Source organism: Pan troglodytes, chromosome 2, assembly GCF_028858775.2.
Source record: "Pan troglodytes isolate AG18354 chromosome 2, NHGRI_mPanTro3-v2.0_pri, whole genome shotgun sequence".
Lineage (NCBI taxonomy): Eukaryota > Metazoa > Chordata > Mammalia > Primates > Hominidae > Pan > Pan troglodytes.
In genome coordinates this window covers 73,274,850-73,293,675 of record NC_086015.1, presented here as the reverse complement: position 1 = coordinate 73,293,675, position 18,826 = coordinate 73,274,850, and the positions used below count along the sequence as shown (strand labels likewise).

The 18,826-nt window shown below is 42.8% G+C and overlaps 1 protein-coding gene across 7 annotated transcripts in view; it reads left to right on the top strand.

Moving 5' to 3' along the window:
* The window catches only part of FRMD4B (FERM domain containing 4B), a 373,681-nt gene that overhangs the window by 236,968 nt on the left and 117,887 nt on the right, over nt 1–18,826 (top strand). For all 7 annotated transcript variants that reach the window (XM_063806908.1, XM_009445839.5, XM_063806907.1 and 4 more), the window contains one exon: nt 4,478–4,570. In XM_063806908.1, the coding sequence (XP_063662978.1) occupies nt 4,478–4,570 (93 nt within the window). The remainder of the gene's footprint in view (nt 1–4,477; nt 4,571–18,826) is intronic.

Genomic DNA, 18,826 nt, shown 5'->3' with positions numbered 1-18,826 from the left:
GCCTCCCTTCGCCCCCGTAAAACCACTGAGTGAGGGCCCTCCCAGGATGCCGTCTGAGTTTATTTTCCAGCCTAGATGCCACATGCGTCTTTTGTCTTTGGTAAAGCTGAAAGGAACATTTTGTCAATGAAAGTAGCTACTGTCTACAACTCATCCACAGGCCAAGAGGAGAAACGGAAAAATAGACGGCAATTACGCAATAAAAGCAGTGATGATGACCAACAACCACAGATTCAAGGTCACGTTACTGGGAGGGGGAGAGCATTTCTGAGATTACGCTTGTTAGGGCCTTGCGCAGCTCTGTGTGCAAAGTTAGTCTTTCACCCCTAGAGGGCAGTCACGGCCCTCCTGAGGCACCAGCCCTTCAGGTCACCATAGTGGTTCCATCTCTTCACCCATTTCACTTTTTGTTTTGCCTTCTTATGTTTTGAAAGGCTTTGCTAAATAAGCTTTGTTTACCAAGAAATAACAGATAGACTTTACAACACAACTGTGACTTTTGATCACTGTCCCTTCCAATGGGACTGTGACAATGGGCCTTCTGTTGATGCAATTCTAGCCAAAAATAAAACTTGCTTTGTGGTTGGTCTGCACTCCTGAGAGGGGTAGATATGATTGTCTTTTTAAGATATTGGTTAGATCTATTATATTTGCTGATGGGAAAATTTGACAAAAGCAAGTTATAAGCAATAAGTAACCTTGATTATATTTCAGTGGTAGAATTATGGACATTTTTTAAAAAATTCTTCTAGACTTTTTCCTATTGATGAAATTGTGGGTGGATTTTTTAAAATCCAATTTGTAATTTATCCTTTTAAAAAACTATTTCTTATAATATATGCATGAATATCTTCTTTAATGTCATGGTTGAGTCCAGTCCCTTTTGATTACTTTCCCACTGCAACTGTAGTTTCTTCCACAGAGGTAACAAGTACTAGCAAGCTGCTGTGTGACTCTCCAGAAATATATCTAAAAATGTTCATCAATATTTAATAGTGTTTTGAATGTGCATCTGTGGTTAACATAATTGGTTTATGCTGTATATGTTATTGTACAACTTGCTTCATTCATTCATAGACACCATTCCATGCAAGTTCATACAAATGTACATTATGCTTTCAATTTATTTTTAGAGACAGGGTCTCTCTCTGTTTCCCAGGCTGGAGTGCAGTGGCATGATCATAGCTCACTGTAGCCTTGAACTCCTGGGCTCCAGTGATCCTCCTGCCTCAACCTCCTGAAATGCTGAGATTACAGGTGTGAGCCACCATGTCTAGCCTATTATACTTTTAAAATGATACATCTTTCCTAAGAAAACTTTTGAGATCTGATACTATAAAATATGTTATGTATTTTAAGACACACATTTAAACGTCTGTGAAATTGGGATGTGTCTTTATATCAGTGGCATCCTAAACTTGATGAAATACAGTGTAAGACTCTCTTAAGGTCAGTCTCCTATCTTATTTTGTTTTACACACAAAAGCAGTAGTTCTAAGGACCTTCCCTTGTGTTACTTAATCAGCTTATTTATCTTTATAATATTCTTGCAAGGAAAGCTGGAAACAGGTATCAGAAGCCTTGTCTTGTAACTATGGAAACAAAGACACACTCTTTCCAGCATTTAACCTGCTGAGTATCAGAGACTGAGTCAGAAGTCATTATAAAAGCTGATTCAACCCTCTGGTCTCATTTTCTCCAGTACTGAAAGTCCCGGGTACTTTTATATACAAGTCCACTGGGTGGGGTGGTGGGTGGAGGGAAGAAGAAAGGAAGCCCTGGATTCAAATCCCAGCTCTAGCACTTTCCTCACTGGCTTATTGTAAAATATAGCTTTAATGTATAAAGAGTTCCAGCTTGGTTGGCACAGAGTCATTACTCGATAGAGACTAGCTATTGTTATTATTACTACTACTCATATTATTATTTATGCTCATTTTTCCTGTCTACTTACAATGAATACAGCTTAGAATTTTCTGATTTTGTTTTTTAATTTTTTACTCAAGGACCAAAATAGGTTTGAAAATGTCTTCTGGCCCATTATATATTTTATTACATTTTGACATGCTATCCCACCACCATCAGCATGTTCTTAGATTGAATTTTATGTAAGCAAGTAAAAGAGGGTCTATGCCCTCTGGGAATTTACAGCCTAAAACGGATGGACTAGTTGGACAACCTCGGAAAAGGCACGTAAACAGTTCTGAGCCCCAGTGTCATCAATCCTTTTGATCCCTCAGTGGTCAAAATCTAGAGAGAACTGTTTATGAACTTGGTGAGGCTCTTGAGTAAATAAAATAAACAAGTACATGCTTAAATCTCAGTAAGCCCATAATATATATACGGAAGTGGCACTCAGAGAGTATTCAGCCCTGTACTGTTTTTTGTTTTTTTGTTTTTTGTTTTTTTTGAGATGGAATCTTGCTCTGTCGCGCAAGCTGGAGTATAGTGGCACGGCCTCGGCTCACTGCAACCTCCGCCTTCTGGCTTCAAGTGATTCTCCTGCCTCAGCCTCCCAAGTAGCTGGGATTAGAGGCACCCGCCACCATGCCCAGTGAATTTTTGTATGTTTAGTAGAGACGGGGTTTCACCATGTTGGCCAGGCTGATCTTAAACTCCTGACCTCAAGGGATCTGCCCACCTCGGCCTCCCAAAGTGCCAAAGTGCTGGGATTACAGGCATGAGCCACAGTGCCCGGCCTTTTTTTTTTTTTTTTTTTTTTGAGACAAGTTATCCCTCTGTTGTCCAGACTAGGGTGCAGTAGCACAATCATAGCTCACTGCAGCCTCAAACTCCTGGGCTCAAGCAATCCTCCCACTTTAGCCAATCCTCCCACCTCAGCCTCCTAAAGTGCTGGGATTAGAGGCATGAGCCACTGTGCCTAGCACCAACCCTGTACTTTTTTTAAAAGCTGTGGTATTGTTATGTGTCTGGTTTTTTGTTTTTGTTTTTGCTTTTGTTTTGAGACAGGGTCTCATTCTGTTGCCTAGGCTGGAATGCAGTGGCATGATCACGGCTCACTGCAGCCTTGACTTCCCTGGGCCCAAGTGATCCTCCCACTTCAGCCTCCATAGTAGCTGGGACAACAGGCATGCACCACCACACTAGGCTAATTTTTTTCTGTATTCTTTGTAGAAATCGGGTTTCACCATGTTGCCCAGGCTAGTCTCAAATTCCTGGGCTCAAGCAATCTGCCTGCCTTGGCCTCCCAAGTGCTAGGATTACAAGTGCTAGACGTGAGCCACCACACCCAGCCTGTGTGTTTTATTTCATTGAACCAGAAGTTTTCTCCTTCTTGATTATCTAAAATATTTCATATTTCATAAAAATTTAATATTAACATATGGCCTAGTTTTTTACCTCAAAAGTCAACTAGTGTTATCGGTTTTTTGTTTTTTCTCTCAGATTTTTGTAATATATACATGCGCATATGTATGTTTGTTCTTTGTTTAATTTTAAAAATCGCCATATACTTGCTGTTATGCATCTTGCTTTTTCATTTAATATCGTATCTTGGAAATTGTTCAAAATAAGTTTATAAAGAGGCTCCCTGGCTTTTTTTTTTTTTTTTTTTTTAAGACAGGGTCTGGTTATGTTGCCCAGGCTGGAGTACAGTGGCTGTTCACAGCCGTGATCATGGCACACTGCAGCCTCAAACACCTGGGCTCGAGCGATCATCCTGCGTCAGTTTCCCGAATAACTGGGACTACATGTGTGTGCCACCACACCCGTGTTCTTCAGCCTATTTTATGGCTGCATTGTATTTCACTCTATAGTTTTTTTTGTTTGTTGGTTGGTTTTGGGGGGTTTTGTTTGTTTGTTTGTTTTTTAGACGGAGTTTCACTCTAACAGGGGATGTTGCCCAGGCTGGAGTGCAATGGTGCAATCTCGGCTCACTGCAACCTCCGCCTCCCGGGTTCAAGCAATTCTCCTGCCTCAGCCTCCCAAGTAGCTGGGATTACAGGCACGTGCCACCATGCCTGGCTAATTTTTTTTTATTTTAGTAGAGACAGGGTTTTACCATGTTAGCCAGGCTGGTCTCAAACTCCTGACCTCAGGTGATCTGCCTGCCTCGGCCTCCCAAAGTGCTGGGATTACAGGCATGAGCCACTGTGCCTGCCCACTCTATAGTTTTAAATAATTTTTTTAAACAATATCTTCTTGGACATCGAAGTTATTTCCACCCCTTTTGCTATTTCAAATGTTGCTACAGTGAGTGATTTCATATACAAATTATTTCTCACATGTGCAAGTTTACCTTGATATACTCCTGGAAATGGAAATGCTGGTTCAGAAGCAAGTGCTTTCATAATTTTGAAAGAAATTGCTGAGTTGGTCTCATTACCAGTTGTAACAGGTTGTGCTCCTACCATCGGTGTATGAGAGCAACTATTTCGCCACAGCTTTGCCAACACTGTACGTTGCTGAACTTTTCTGACTTTCTGTTGAATCCTTTTTCTTTGCTTTGCTCTCACAGAGGTCAGCAGAACTGGCTGCAGTTAGATCACCGAGTTCTTGACCACGATTTGCCCAAGAAACCAGGCCCAACCATTTTGCACTTTGCTGTGAGGTATGTATCCACAGACCCAGTTAGCATCCCTCTTTTTTTGCTGTTATTTTTGGGTTTTTGTGTGTTTTCTTTGCTATTTTTTACATTTCTGGTGATTAGAGATAGCAAATAAAAAGAGAAGAGACCTATCAAAACATTATCATGTGAAGGAGATTCTCTACTGTCTTGGTCTGAGGACCAAGTTACCATAGATACTGTAGAGCTGTTTTCTTTGAAGATGAAGGATAGAGTTGCCTTCCTTTATTCCTCAAAGCCTCTTAGAAATCAATTTAAAGCTGAAAAACATGGGTAATATATTTTAATACATAAGACTGTTTCTCACTCATCAGATTCTTAAGATTCTCATTCTTTGAAATGTGACAAACATTTGCTATTACATTTTACGTAGCAATAATGTTTTCTACAGACTTAAAAATAATTGAATTCTGTACAATTTGATGCCTTAATTTGAATAGAGGATAAAATGCAAACAAATGCTCATGGAAAGAATTAACAGTACAGGGATCTGAGTTGCATTCACATGCAGACAGACTGCTGAAAATAATGCAGAGTCCTTGACTTGTTCTCTGAGGTTTGCTTGGGCAAGTCACTTAACTGTATCCTGAAATGGATGCATTCAACTAAATCAGTAATTTCTCAAATCCATCTCATGATAGAACTTTTTTTTTTAGTTCACATTCTAAAATAAATAAAATGTTATAAGACGTAATACCAGCCGGGCACAGTGGCTCATGACTGTAATTCCAGCACCTTGGGAGGCTGAGGCAGGTGGATCACTTGAGGTTAGGAGTTTGAGAACAGCCTGGCCAACATGGCAAAACCTCATCTCTACTAAAAATACCCAAAAAAAATTAGCTGAACTTGGTGGTGTGTGCCTGTAATGCCAGCTACTCATGAGGCTGAGGCATAAGGATCGCTTGAACCCAGAAGCAGAGGTTGCAGTGAGCCAAGATCGTACCACTGCACTCCAGCCTGGACAATAGTGAGACTCCATCTCATAAACAAAACAAAAACAAAACAAAACAAAAAAACAAGAAGTAATATTTCTCTACCTAGCTTGAGGTGAAATCATTACTGATTGAGCTGAAAGCCCTTCTTATGTACTGACCCCCTCTCCCCACTTTCCTAAGTTTGATGAAAAATTTTATGATAAACTTTATGATAAATTTTATGATAAACTTTGCTCCCCTTCTTAGAAAAATAGGGTAAGTTGTTTGATGAATTAAATTTTTTTCTTTGCAACCTGGGCGGAGATCTTTCCTTGGGTGTGTAAAAATCTATTTATTTAAGCATTTAGGCTGTTTCTAGTTGTTATTAAAATTTAGGTTGCAGCTGGCCAGGCGCGGTGGCTCACGCCTGTAATCCCAGCACTTTGGGAGGCCGCGGTAGGCAGATCACTTGAGGTCAGGAGTACGAGACCAGCCTGGCCAACATGGGGAAACCCCATCTCTACTAAAAATACAAAAATTAGCCAGGCTTGGTGGTGGGCATCTGTAATCCCAGCTACTCCAGAGGCTGAGGCAGAATAGCTTGAACCCTGGCGGCGGAGGCTGCAGTGAGCCAAGATCACACTATTGCACTCCAGCATGGAGAACAGAGTGAGACTCCATCGCCAAAAAACAAGAACAAAAACAAAAAAAACCAATAGGTTTCACCTAACATCCTTGCACGTTCATCTTTTGTGCATGTGGTGTAGTGTTTATGTAGTGTTCCCTACTCAATGAAAGCATTATGTCTTCAGAAAATCTGACAAGTACCATCTAGGTAGTAACCAGATTTGTGCAGATTATTTGACAGCTAATATCTGGTCTGTTTTGGGTCACAGAATACCAAAGGAGTAAACCTTATCTCCCTTTCTGTACATTCATTCATAAGGCACTCTATCTTCTCCAAGCAGGTTCCTGAAATTCCAGAGTGGCCTGCTGCTTGTTCATGAGTTTCAGCACTTACTTGGAGTGTTATCTCAAGAGTGTCCCATAATCACTTCGCATTACTTTCCCCTAACTACTTGCATGTTTAAACCCTTATCAAGTTTTTAATTATTCACTTAGTTCTTCCTCCCAACAGTATAGTGAGATCATAATAGTCTTTGTTATTATTCCAATTAAGTAGTTGTTTTTACTCCAATTTAATTAAGGAAATGATAAAGGAAAAGCACACGCCAAAGAATTTTGTGAACTGACCGAGGTCACTGTGGAATGTAGCTGGTTCTATGGAGGTCTTGCAAATGGGGTTGTCTTGTGCTCCAGTGAAGTGAGTTGCTCCTCAGAGGGTCTCTAGCCTCCTATTTGAAGAAAACAGAACTATTGGTAAGATTTCTATCCCAGTAGACACCATCAACAAATCTCCAGGTTGCCTGTTTGACTGAAGAATAGAGAGCCAAAGATAGCATTTGGTTCTGTCTTGATGTTCGCTCATTTTAGGAGCCTCTGGAAGTGCAGGGGACCTCTTTTGAGATTGGGTACCTCACCTCTTGCGTCAGCACAGTACTGCTGCATGCACTGGAACATGGAGCACAGAAGCCCCTCATTCATGGACACCGAGATGTGTAGTCACCAAATAGTTAATGCACAATGAAAAAGAATTCCCTTCAGTGATAGCACATTAAGCATGTGTACCGCTGTTATTTTCGGTGCAAACAATTAGAAATATCCTAATGCCAACAATGAAGATAGGCTCAGTAGGTTATGGTGGCACTTTTATAGTAAACAATGAATCACTTTAACAAAAGAGATTAGATGAAAAAGTACATTGCAATTCAGAGCTTCTCCAGAAGGAGAGGCAGGGCATATCTGAATCATCTTGGGACATTTTTCAAACTACACAATTACTCCCCTGCAACTCCACATTCCTGGCCCAGATTCTGATATAATGCCATGGAGGGAGGGGTGCATTGTTGAGCCCTCTCTCCACCCCTCCTCTCACAAATCATTACTTTAATAAGTCACTGTTACCAGGGATGTTGTCATGTATCTCACTGCTCATGCATCTTAGGAGATAAGATACATTATATCTGAAAAAGATAGGGAATGAGTGTCCTTCTGTAAAACAGAGATTACTGTTTATGCCATGGAAAGTTCAGGTGATCACATTGAGGTTTTTTGAAGTTGGTATGTTTTATAAACCTATATAGATCTATAAATACTGAGAAAATTCCTGGAAGGAGCTACACCAAGCTATGAAGAAACATTTCTTCCTTCCTTCATTCATTATGTATTGGAGTTTTGCTACGTTGTGTTCTGCCCCATTCTAGGTCTGAGGACCCGATAGTGAAGAAGGCAAAAATCTCTACCATCATAGTCAGCATACACATAAACAAATGCATTCATTATATAATAACAGTTTGTCCATTCATCTGATAAATAGTTGCTGATTTCCTGCTATGTGTTTGGCCCTATACTAGATGCTGGGAATATAGCAGTGGTGGAAGAAAATGACAAAATCCTGCAGCCATAAAGTACACAGCCTAATGGAAAGAGACTGACACTAAGTAAAGTAAACCTGCAAAGTATCTTATGTGAGGGGTTATGGAGAAAACTCCATTAGGGAGGAGGAAAAGGGAATATTAGCAAAGCCGGGGCTGCATTTCTAAAAACAGTGGTCAGGGAAGGCCTCTCAAAGAAGGTGGCATTGAGCAAAGGCATACAGGAGATGAGACAAGGACCCAGGACCCAGGACCCAGGCCCATTTCTGAGGAAGTTTCTTCCAGGCCAGAGGAACAGCAGGTGCACAGAAAGGTTGGCAAGAGCATGCCTGGTGTGTACCAGCCCCTGGAAGGAAGTCATGTATCTGGAGAGATCCTATAAAAGGGAGGTGAGTAGGAGTTGGCATGGGGTTGGCCTGTAGAGCATTGGGGCCTGTGGGTTTTGAGCTTGAGAGCATAACCAATTTCCATTTTAAACAGACTCACTCTGGCTGCTGGGTTGAGGACAGATTGGAATGGGGCAGGAGGACACAGCAAGACCAGTTAGTAAGCTGTTGCAATGGCCCAGGCCAGAGATGAGTGGGGTGGACCAGACTGAGTCTCACTCACTACACATTCACTGGAGATGGTGCAAGTTGGTTATGAGAACTGAGGAGAGAGCAGGGGATACAAAATGATTTTGCAAAACATTATGCAAATGTAAGAAAATATTTTATTTATTGTAGCATTTATGAAAAAGAAAAATTCCATGAGAACTTGCTCTCAAGAAGTTTTCTCTCTACTGAAATGTAGCATAAACTCTGCAGCAGGCCCTAGGCTATTTGAAAAGTATTGTCTCATTTACTCCTGAGCTAAACCCTGAGGTCCTACAGATTTGAAGGGTTAATAAATATCTGGTTTATATCCCCCAGGATAGAGGGAGCAGCTCAGAAACATATGCTGCTTCTGCACAGAGAAAAGAAAATATTTAAAGCAAAGGCACGTAGTGTTCCCTTTATGACTTCAAGATTAAACCTTTGTCTTCTTTTTTCCAGTTATAAAATCTCAAAGAGGTGTGCTAAATATGTGTGTGACCTCTGTGTGTATAGATGCACCATAATTTATTTAGGTACCATAATTTATTTAACCAGTTCTCTATTTCCATGGGAGTCCAAACTCCCCCAGGTTTCTGGGGGACTTCCCCAGGCTGGGGGTTGTTATCTGGCTGCCATAAATTATATTCCACAAACATGTGAGCCTCTTGGTAATGCAGCCCAGATGTGAACATTTGAAAGGCTTGACAGTGAGGAGCAAGCAAGCATTTAAATAGGAGTGCAGGGCCTTGGCGTGACCTCACTGGAAATGCTCATATTCCCTCAGAGGAGGTCAACCTGAGGTGGCTCAGGCTGGTACCACCCTGTTCCAGTCAAAGCCAGAATCTTGGCATCTTTCATCCTCTTTATTATTTTTTGTTGTTGTTGTTTTTCATTTCATTTGGTCTTCCCTCTTCTTCTCCCTTCTTTTCCTCCTCCTCTTTCCAAGTCACTTTTGCTGGGTCCTAGGACTGCATGTGTCCACTCAGTGGTACCCTAAAGCATTGTCTGCCACACTCAGGGCTGAGAAGAACTCACTTTCCTACTGTAGTAGGAAACCCGGAGGCAGACTGCTACCTCTGGGTGAAAATTGCTGCAAACATGGAGCCCTTGAAGTCAAGACTGCTGACTGCCTTCTCATTGCTCCTGGCCTGGTCTTTGGAACATTAGATCTTTAGAAAGAGTTTAACTCAAGGAAGCATCATGACTACAACCCGTGAGTCCTCATCATTCCACCAGAATTTTTTTAAAGAGAGCCAAATACACGTGACACATAAAGACAGACTGTAGTAAAGGGTGAGACTTATTGATATAGAAAGATGCTCCCAATATATTCTAGGTGAAAGAAGTAGACCACAAAAAGTCCATGCAATATGATAACGCTCTTTGTAAAATATTTTACAAAAACATCTGTACAGATGGAAACTAAGTTTAAAATGTTAACAACAGTTAATCTCTAGGTAGAATGATTGTAGGGATGATTTTTATTTTCTTCTTTTTTGGTCATCTGTATTTTTTCCTACAATGAACATATTACTTGAGCAAATTTTTTTAATGCAGTTGTGAAAAGCGATAAGAGGAAGAAAGGATAAAATGTCTGTGACCAGATAACCATGCATTTGTTTAAAGCCATCAGACGGTAGGTGATTTACAATAATGAGAGGACTGGAAATTCATCTTTTCATGGAGGAATGTGATTTAAAGGCCCTGAGAAACAACTGATTCTCCTACTTAGGCTGAGCTGAGGTTACTTGAGGGAGGTGTGCAAGTTAGCCAGAGGTCTTTGCCCATCTGTCACACTCCCATCTGAATGCACAATACCCCAGACCATGGGTACTACAAAGGCCAGTTGCCTCAGTATCACCCATGACCCCTAACTGGCCCAGCCTATTCTGAACTTCCAGGCAGGCATTTAATGGCCTTCATCTTTGAGGATCCAACATCCTAATTCACACAAGAGCTCAAGAAAGACACAGAATCCTCAGAAGCACATGCTCGATCATGATTCCAGTTTCTTACAGGATTCTATTTATCGGTGTATTCCCTGGGCAAGTATCAGAAATTATTTTTAGAAATCTGCTCACTCCCCTTGCAAACCTTTCAGTCCTGTCTTTTGGTGGGTGTGCCTGTGTTTCCACAGTTTTAAAAAACAGATGGGCCATGAATACTTGAAGGATGTGTGCGTTTGTCTCTCTGTGTGTGTGCGTCTCAGGACAATGAAGAGGCAACATCAAAAGTAAAGAAATCGTATTGTGGGGCTGGGTGCCACTCACGAGCAGTGACTCATGCTTGTAATCCCAGCACTTTGGGAGGCCGAGATGGGTGGATCACAAGGCCAGGAGTTTGAGAACAGCCTGGCCAACATGACGAAACCCCATCTCTACTAAAAGTACAAAAATTAGCCAGGCGTGGTGGTGCACACCTGTAGTCCCAGCTACGTGGGAGGCTGAGGCAGGAGAATCGCTTGAATCTGGGAGGCAGAGGTTGTAGTGAGCCAAGATCACGCCATTGCACTCCAGCCTGGGCAACAGAGCAAGACCCTGTCTCCAAAAGAAAAAAAAGAAAGAAAGAAACCATATTGTGAAGGGTGAAAGAAGCTAGAGAACACGGAAATTAGAAGCTCGGTTTTCAGTGCAAGGTTTCACTGCAGCAGCACTATTGACACTGAGGACCAGGCCATTCTTTGTAGTAGGGAGCTAAGCTGTGCTGTAGGATCTTTAGCAGCATCCCTGGTCTCCACTTACTGACGTCAATAATGCTCCCAGGCCAGCCACCGTGGCTCACACCTGTAATCCCAGCACTTGGGGAGGCCAAGGCAGGTGGAGCACTTGAGTCCAGTTCAAGTCCAGCCTGGGCATCATGGCGAAACTCTGTCTCTACAAAAAATACAAAAATTAGCCTTGCATGGTAGTGCGTGCCTGCAGTCACAGCTACTCAGGAGGCTGAGGCAGGAGGATTGCTTCAGCCCAGGACATTGAGGCTGCAGTGAGCAGTGATCAGGCCACTGCACTCTAGCCCGGGCAGCAGAGCAAGACCCTGTCTCAAAATAAACAATAACACTCCCCAAGTGCTGACAGTCAAATAATGTCTTCAGCATTGGTAAACACCCCCACCCAAACATTGAGAACAGAGCTTTAGCATCATTCTTAGGTTCATATTCCAGCTCTTCCACTTACTCACTATGTAGCTTCTGGCACCCTCTTGGGCCTGTTTCATCACCTATAAAATGAAGCTGGTGGTAGCACCCACCTACTTTGGGGGTTGTTGGAGGATTACAAGTGCTAACAGGTAATGTAGACCCTCTATAAATGTTAACTATTTTTTATGTCCTAAATAACAGGCTGCCTCAACCACATGTTCAGTGGGCGAAACATTCTATCATGTTTCTGTCACAGCCTTTGAATATGAAAGATTTGGGATTGTCTGGCTTGGGTCTGACCCATTCCCCTTTGTACTGGGTGAAAGATCTTATCATTTATCTTCATTATTCACCATGCCCAGATGTTACTTCCCCACTTTTCTCCGCTGCCTCCCCTCCCCACTCCCTGTCAAAGCATCTGTCCCTGCTTTCCTGTGGAGGACTAGAGCAGGCTGTTTTAAAGCAGAGGAGAGGCAAGCACTTGGAATTCACATGCCCCTGACACTTCAGGTTGCCTAGGGGAGAAGACTCTCTCCCCTTCCTGGCAGGTCACAGCAAGGCCCTGACTCTTTTGGGCCTCCAGCTCTTCTAGATAACTCAGAAAGAGTCATGCTGTGGGAAAGGAGCAAGAGGGCAGGTTCCTACAGGCTTACCAGGAGGCCCTCTCTGGTTCTAGCCATGTCTGGAAATTCAGAAATGAGGAAGAGCATTCCTGGCAGAGAAGCACATTGTAGAAGCAAACAGTGCTTCCCCTGGGAATTCTCCAAGACTGTTCCCCTCCCACAGATGAAAGGGAACATATTGGACTCCCATAAGCACTGCATAATAGCTTGCAGAAAGTGATGTGTTTGGAGAAAGTGAAATACACTTAAATTACACTTCAGCCTTCAGCATTATAAAGTGAGATATGACTACCTTGCAGGGCCATTACAAGCAATAAACAGAGATCTCCCCGCTCAGAATGTGGATGAGGATCTGACAGAAATCTACCCAGGCGTGTGGCTGCAGTTAAATGCCTGAAATTACTCATGGTGACTAAAAGAAACCCAGAATGAGGTGTTTTGATTTAGCCCTCACTGGACGCCAGTCACAAACTCAGCATTGTTCAGAATGCAAAATAATTGAGCAGTTCTTGCCCAATTCACCTTCTTTGAAGATACCACTCGGACCTCGCAAAGGCCCTGGGAAACAAAGAAACCATGCTCAGTTGAGGGAGAAAAGTTGAAACTGATTAGAAAAGCATTGGTTTCACACTATTTTCTCATTTTATGTTAAAACAGACATTTTTGTAGTATTTGTTTCTTTGAGAGAAAGAACTTAGGAAAGATACTTGGATTTTTTTTTTTATTTTTTTATTTTTTGAGGCAGAATCTAGCTCTGTCACCCAGGCTAGAGTGCAGTGACAGGATGTCAACTCACTGCAACCTCCTTCTCCCAGGTTCAAGCGATTCTCCTGCCTCAGCCTCCTGAGTAGCTAGGACTAAAGGCATGTGCCACCAAACCCAGCTAATTTTTGTATTTTTAGTAGAAATGAGTTTTTACCATGATGGCCAGGCTGGTCTCGAACTCCTGGCCTCAAGTGATCTGCCTGCCTTGGCCTCCCAAAGTGTTGGGATTACTGGCATGAGCCGCGCCTGGCCAGATACTTGGAATTTTTATTCTGGTTGTTACAGTTAAAGCTTTAAAGATGTTCCCAACTAAGTCAGTGCCTTTTATTACAGTCACATCGGTAGAGAGATAATAATATTCTAATAGTCACCGCCACTCATTGGCTGCTAAACTACATGCCACCTGCTATGTTAAGCACATTTCAAACCCTCTCATTTCTCCAGTGTGTGGGGCAAGAGAGGTAAGAGGCACTGAGAGCGGAGCAGCTACCCCAAGACCTCAAGACTGATCAGCACTGGAGCTAGGATTCAAACTAATGTCTCTCTCACTCCCTAGTGTTGACTTGTGACCACTAGAAATAAATACCACAAGACGAAAATATTGGCCACATAAATTTAAGCGACTCTTCAAAGGACAGCCACTTCCAAACAACTGGGTGTTGTGCTCTTTGACATCCATGTGTTGCCATCTGGCTGGCAGGGCTGTGTCCCTTCCAGCCTTCTTTGTCATGTCACAGTGGTGTAATGTTCTGTCATCACTAATGAGTGGTTAAGCCAACCAAGAAAGGAAAAAGAAATGCTAATGGGAGGAGCCCAAATAACAGTGACAAAACCTTCCTGAGCAAATTCTCTTCTCAAGAAATTACACTTGTGAAGCCGAGGTTTGTCTCCAAAATGTGTGCCTATTCAAAAAGCCTGGGTTCTTTCCGAAGCTGAAAAATTAACCATGGGCTTCAACTTAAGAAAACCTTAGTGAAATCGCTCACAGTAAGCATGCAAAAAGGAAACAGTATCCTTTTGCAAAAAAAAAAAAAAAAAAAGGCTGAAAAAAAGGTCTTTATGAATCTGGGATAGTCCATTTCATGTCATTAAGAAGCCCTAGATTTTGTTTTCAGTTCATGGTGTGTGTTGATAGGTGTGCCTGAAGAGCCATTTTCCCCAAAGCCCATATGTACTTTTCATACACTCCATAAATATGAAGTCATTACAATGGCCCCCTTGAGGGAGAGATGGAATTGTGGATTCGGAAAGCTGGTAATCTGATGCCTAGGCAGGAGGCACCAGGGCTGGTCACCAGAAAGTAGTGGGAAATAAGATAGGGACCTGTTTACTGGGACTAGGATGTAGTCAGGGGCCTGGGCTCCAAAAACAAGGTGAACCCAGTTTCTAGTACAAAGGTATCTGTTCAAAGTTGGATGCGCTACAAATTGATTTGGTGCCAAGCTACCCAGCAACCTGTATGCGGTTTCTTCAGTGCTCAAAGACTAGCAAGAGGATTAGTTTGGCTAATATGCTATCCGCCTGGAGTGCCCTTCCTACCTTTGTTACCTGGTGAACTCATGCATTCTTTAAGACTCAGCTCAACTGTCCCCTCTCCTGTGGTGCTTAGTTCTATGGATTTCAGTTTGGCAGCATTCTCCCCTTAATTCATAAGCTGAGTTAATTGCATCAGGCTGGTGGGCCCCCACAGCATTCTGTACATGTTATATTTCATTTTGATTGTTATTGTAGGAAAGCATTATATCATATTGACTTGGAATATGAACTTAGAAGTCTAACAGACCTCAGTTTGAGTCATGGCTCCACTACTTGCTAGCTGTATGGCCTAAAGAAGAAGACTTGACATCTCTGTATCTAAGCTTTCTCATCTGTAAAATGGGCTCATAATTTGTTGCCTACTGCATCTGGTGGTACCAAAGATGGAAAAAAAAAAAAGAGAGATTCCTGTAGAGCACTTTGTATTATCCCTAGCATGGAAGAAGCCCTCTATTAACTTGGGTTCTTTAGTTGCCAGCAACAGAATTACTTGTGGCTAACAAAACGGAAGGAAAACTGAATTGACAAAGACTCAGAAAACACAGGGATGAGGGCTTCTGCAGGGATCTAGGGAGCAGAAACCAAGGGACAATTTCATCAGAGTGCTGTTAGCAGAATAAATAGGCTCCAACCATCTTTGATCTTTAGGTCATTCTAATCAAGTTTATTCTCCAGGGTGAGAAGCTGACTGGCCTAGCTTGGGTCACCTACCCACACCGTGATGAAGGAGTTTTAGTAGAGCAGAAAAAATGTGTCCCGGTGTCCCCCAAGCAGGTCTCACCCATCTGGTCAGCATCACTCATTTATATCCAGCCAGTGATCCTTACGACTTTTGTGTATGTGACTGTTGCCGTAGGCCAGTGCAGCTTTACTTATTAAATGTCACAATCACAGAACTCTTTTTTTTATAAGTTTTGGAGGCAATGGGAAAATTCAAGTGAAGACTAAATTTTAAATAATATTAAGAAATTCTTATGAGCTTTGTTAGTGTGAAAATTCATTGACCCCGTGTTTTTAATACAGTCCCTGTTAGAGATGTCTATTGAAGTAATTAAAAGTGAAGGAAAAAAGTAATCTTAGAAATTTCAAGTAGAAGGCAGATGTTGAGTTCTACTAATCTGACCTAGGATTTTTTTCGGGCAGGGAGATCTCTTCCTCTGGAAAGGGCTTCCCCTTCTGAGACTACTCTAACTTTTAAAAAGATGTTTCATAGGTTAATCAAAATCCTTCAACTTAAGTCTTTTGCCATGGTTTTGCTTATTGAAGCGATAGAGAACACAAGTACTTCTATATATGTTAACATTTTGGTGAAAACGTCACACTTGTCTTATTTTTCTGCTATTTTTTACATGGTTGAGACGCCCACAATTACTAAGGGTTCAGCTTCCTGCTGAGTGCTAGTTGAGTGAACTGGGAGCGGCAGCCCAGGAGGAGATGTTGGTTAAGAGCACTGTCCACAGAGTCAAAGTCATTGTCCCAGACCGAGACCTAGCCCCACCAGGCAGGCAGATCTCTAAAACTCAGAGTCTGCGTCTGTGAAATCAGGGTCATCATAGGTCCCTCCCCAAGGCGGTTGTGATAATTAAATGAGAGAACAATCGAGAAGCACTTAGCACATTGCAGGCACCTCAGTAAGAGCTCAGGGAAATGTTAGCTGGGATCCTGCTGCCCCCCTTAATTAGGCTGCCCACTGGAAGCCTGCTCATATTATCTTCATTGATAGGGATACAAATGCATGGGAAAGCCAAGAAAGCAGGAAACAGCCACCACCAAGTAGCTGAACTGGAAGGTTCTTGGAAATGCCCAGAAACTTGTATAACATGGGTCATCTCAGCCCTGTAGCAGCAGCCAACCTTTGGTCCGCCTCACTTTGGTGTCTGCCATCACAAGTGACTCGGCTACCCTGCTTCAGTCCATCAACTCCTGCTGTGGACTCTTGTCCCTCTCTACTTCATGGCTTCTGCTGCCTGGTAATTTCTGCTTAGTGCCTTTCTCTGCCTCCACTGAATCCCTCCTCACCGGCCCCTCAAGTCTCTAAGAGACCATGTGCAATTGGTTGCCTCATTCATCATGCAATATAAAAAGCATCTGTTGAGTGGCACTTGCTCCTTTCCAGGCTACCTCACCGCCTGACATCTTGGCTGCCTTTGAGTCAGGTGACTCGCCTAGTCCACGCAGCAGGGCTCAGGGTAGAAGACACTAGACTGATGGGAGAGGAGAATACTGTCTACCCAAAAGGAAAAGCTGAGACAAAATTAATATAAAAAGCTTATTTGGGACAAGGTTGAGGACTGCAGCCTAGGACACACTTCCAAGTTGCCTTAGGAAGTGCTCTGGAGAAGTAAGGAGAGGTCCAAGTGTTTAAAGAAAAAAAGGACAAATCAAGAAAGGGGACAGTTACAAAAGTTGTTCGTCAGGAATTAATTCTCCTTGGTTTACAGAAATAACATTGATCAGTGATTGGCTATACATTGTTTTTTGGGTTTTTTTTGTTTTGTTTTATTTTTGAGACAGAGTCTCCCTCTGTTGCCCAGGCTGCAGTTGCAGTGGCATAATCTTGGCTCACTGCAGCCTCCACCTTCCAGGCTCAAGCGATTCTCCTCCCTCAGCCTCCGGAGTAGCTGAGATTACAGGTGCCCGCCCGCCACCACGCCCAGCTAATTTTTGTATTTTTAGTAGAGACAGTTTCACCATGGTGGCCAGGCTGGTTTGGAACTCCTGACTTCAAGTGATCTGCCCGCCTCGGCCTCCCAAAGTGCTGGGATTACAGGCGTGAGCCACTGCGTCTGGCCTGGCTATCCATTGTTGAGCTACAGGTTGTGGGTTACAGTGTCCAGGGCAGTGGACACTAATGTGCCCAGTGCAGCTAGTTTTGGCAATAGCAAGCAGTTTCCAGAGAAAAATACATAGCTCAAGGAGGGAAGTAGGACTTGATTTTTGTCTATTTTAATGCCTCTCTAGACCTGATAAATTGAAAGACTGGAATTCCTCAGATAAAAGTTCTGTTCTTTCCTCAGAGATAAGTACAGTCACGACATTCAATTTAAAAAAGACACAAAGAAACTAAATAATTTGCCCAAGGCCATACAGCGAATAAATGGTGGACGTGAAACACTACATCTTGATCTTTTGGATTCCAAAACCTGTTTTTCCCCCAACTCCTCATTTCCTTCACCGCCTTTGTACTTAACTTTCTCTTCTCATAAATCTGACACTCCTCCATCTTCATTAACCTCACTTACAAGTGAGATAAAAGCTTGTAAGTAAAAATACAAAGGATTTGTTCTCTTTCTGGAACTTCCGTTGATGACTCAACATTAAAGGGTGGAATGTTTCGAATGATTTTACCATCTCAGTGATAAAATCTTTCACAGCCCTTTCAGCTGCATTTATTTATCAAAGGTATCATCACCGTGGAAAGGGAGAAAAAGAGAAGCAAAGGCTCAAGCCCTCAGGATTCCGCAGAGCTAAGGATAGGTTCACCTGGCCACTTCCTAGCCCTGCTTTACCTTCACTCTCACTGATCTGAGAGTAAATTCCCTTTTGGACTCAAAGCAGTGAGCTGTCTTGGGGCTTGATGGCTCTTCATGATTATTAATCAAGCAATGCTCCAGAACTTGAGGAAAACTTCGGGGCCGCAGCTTGCCCACTCGCACACCACAGAGTGCCAGCCTTTGCAAGGCGGCCTCATCAGTACAGGATTATGAAAACAGAGTTGTTAAAGACTCAGCCTCCTCCCCACCCGGGAGCTGTCAGCGCGCTCCTGAGAGGGGCCTGCCTGCAACCTGTGGTTTCACAGATTGAACAAGCAAAATCCTAGAAAGGGAGTGGGGCAGTGAGGCCCAGAATACCCTGATTTGCATGAGAAAAGACCAAGATTGATGGCTGCTGAGAGCCTGGCTTTGAGCCAAAGGAAAACCCAGGGCCTGGAAGGATGGGAAGGAAGAAAGGAGTGATTGAAAAGTGTGATTGAAACTCACCCAGTGAATGGGGGTCAGGTAGGCGTGGGGCCCTCAGGCCCCTCCATCTAAAAACCCCCGAGTCTCAAGCAGGCTTTGGGGTTCGGTTAGGTAGTGCTTGCTCAGCCGACTTCAGCTTTCAACTCCTAGTTCATCTGCGCTCTGTTTTGAAGCTGTCTGAGGTATTATGAACTCCCAGAACATGTTTCAAAGAATAAGCAACACAGATAAACGTTTG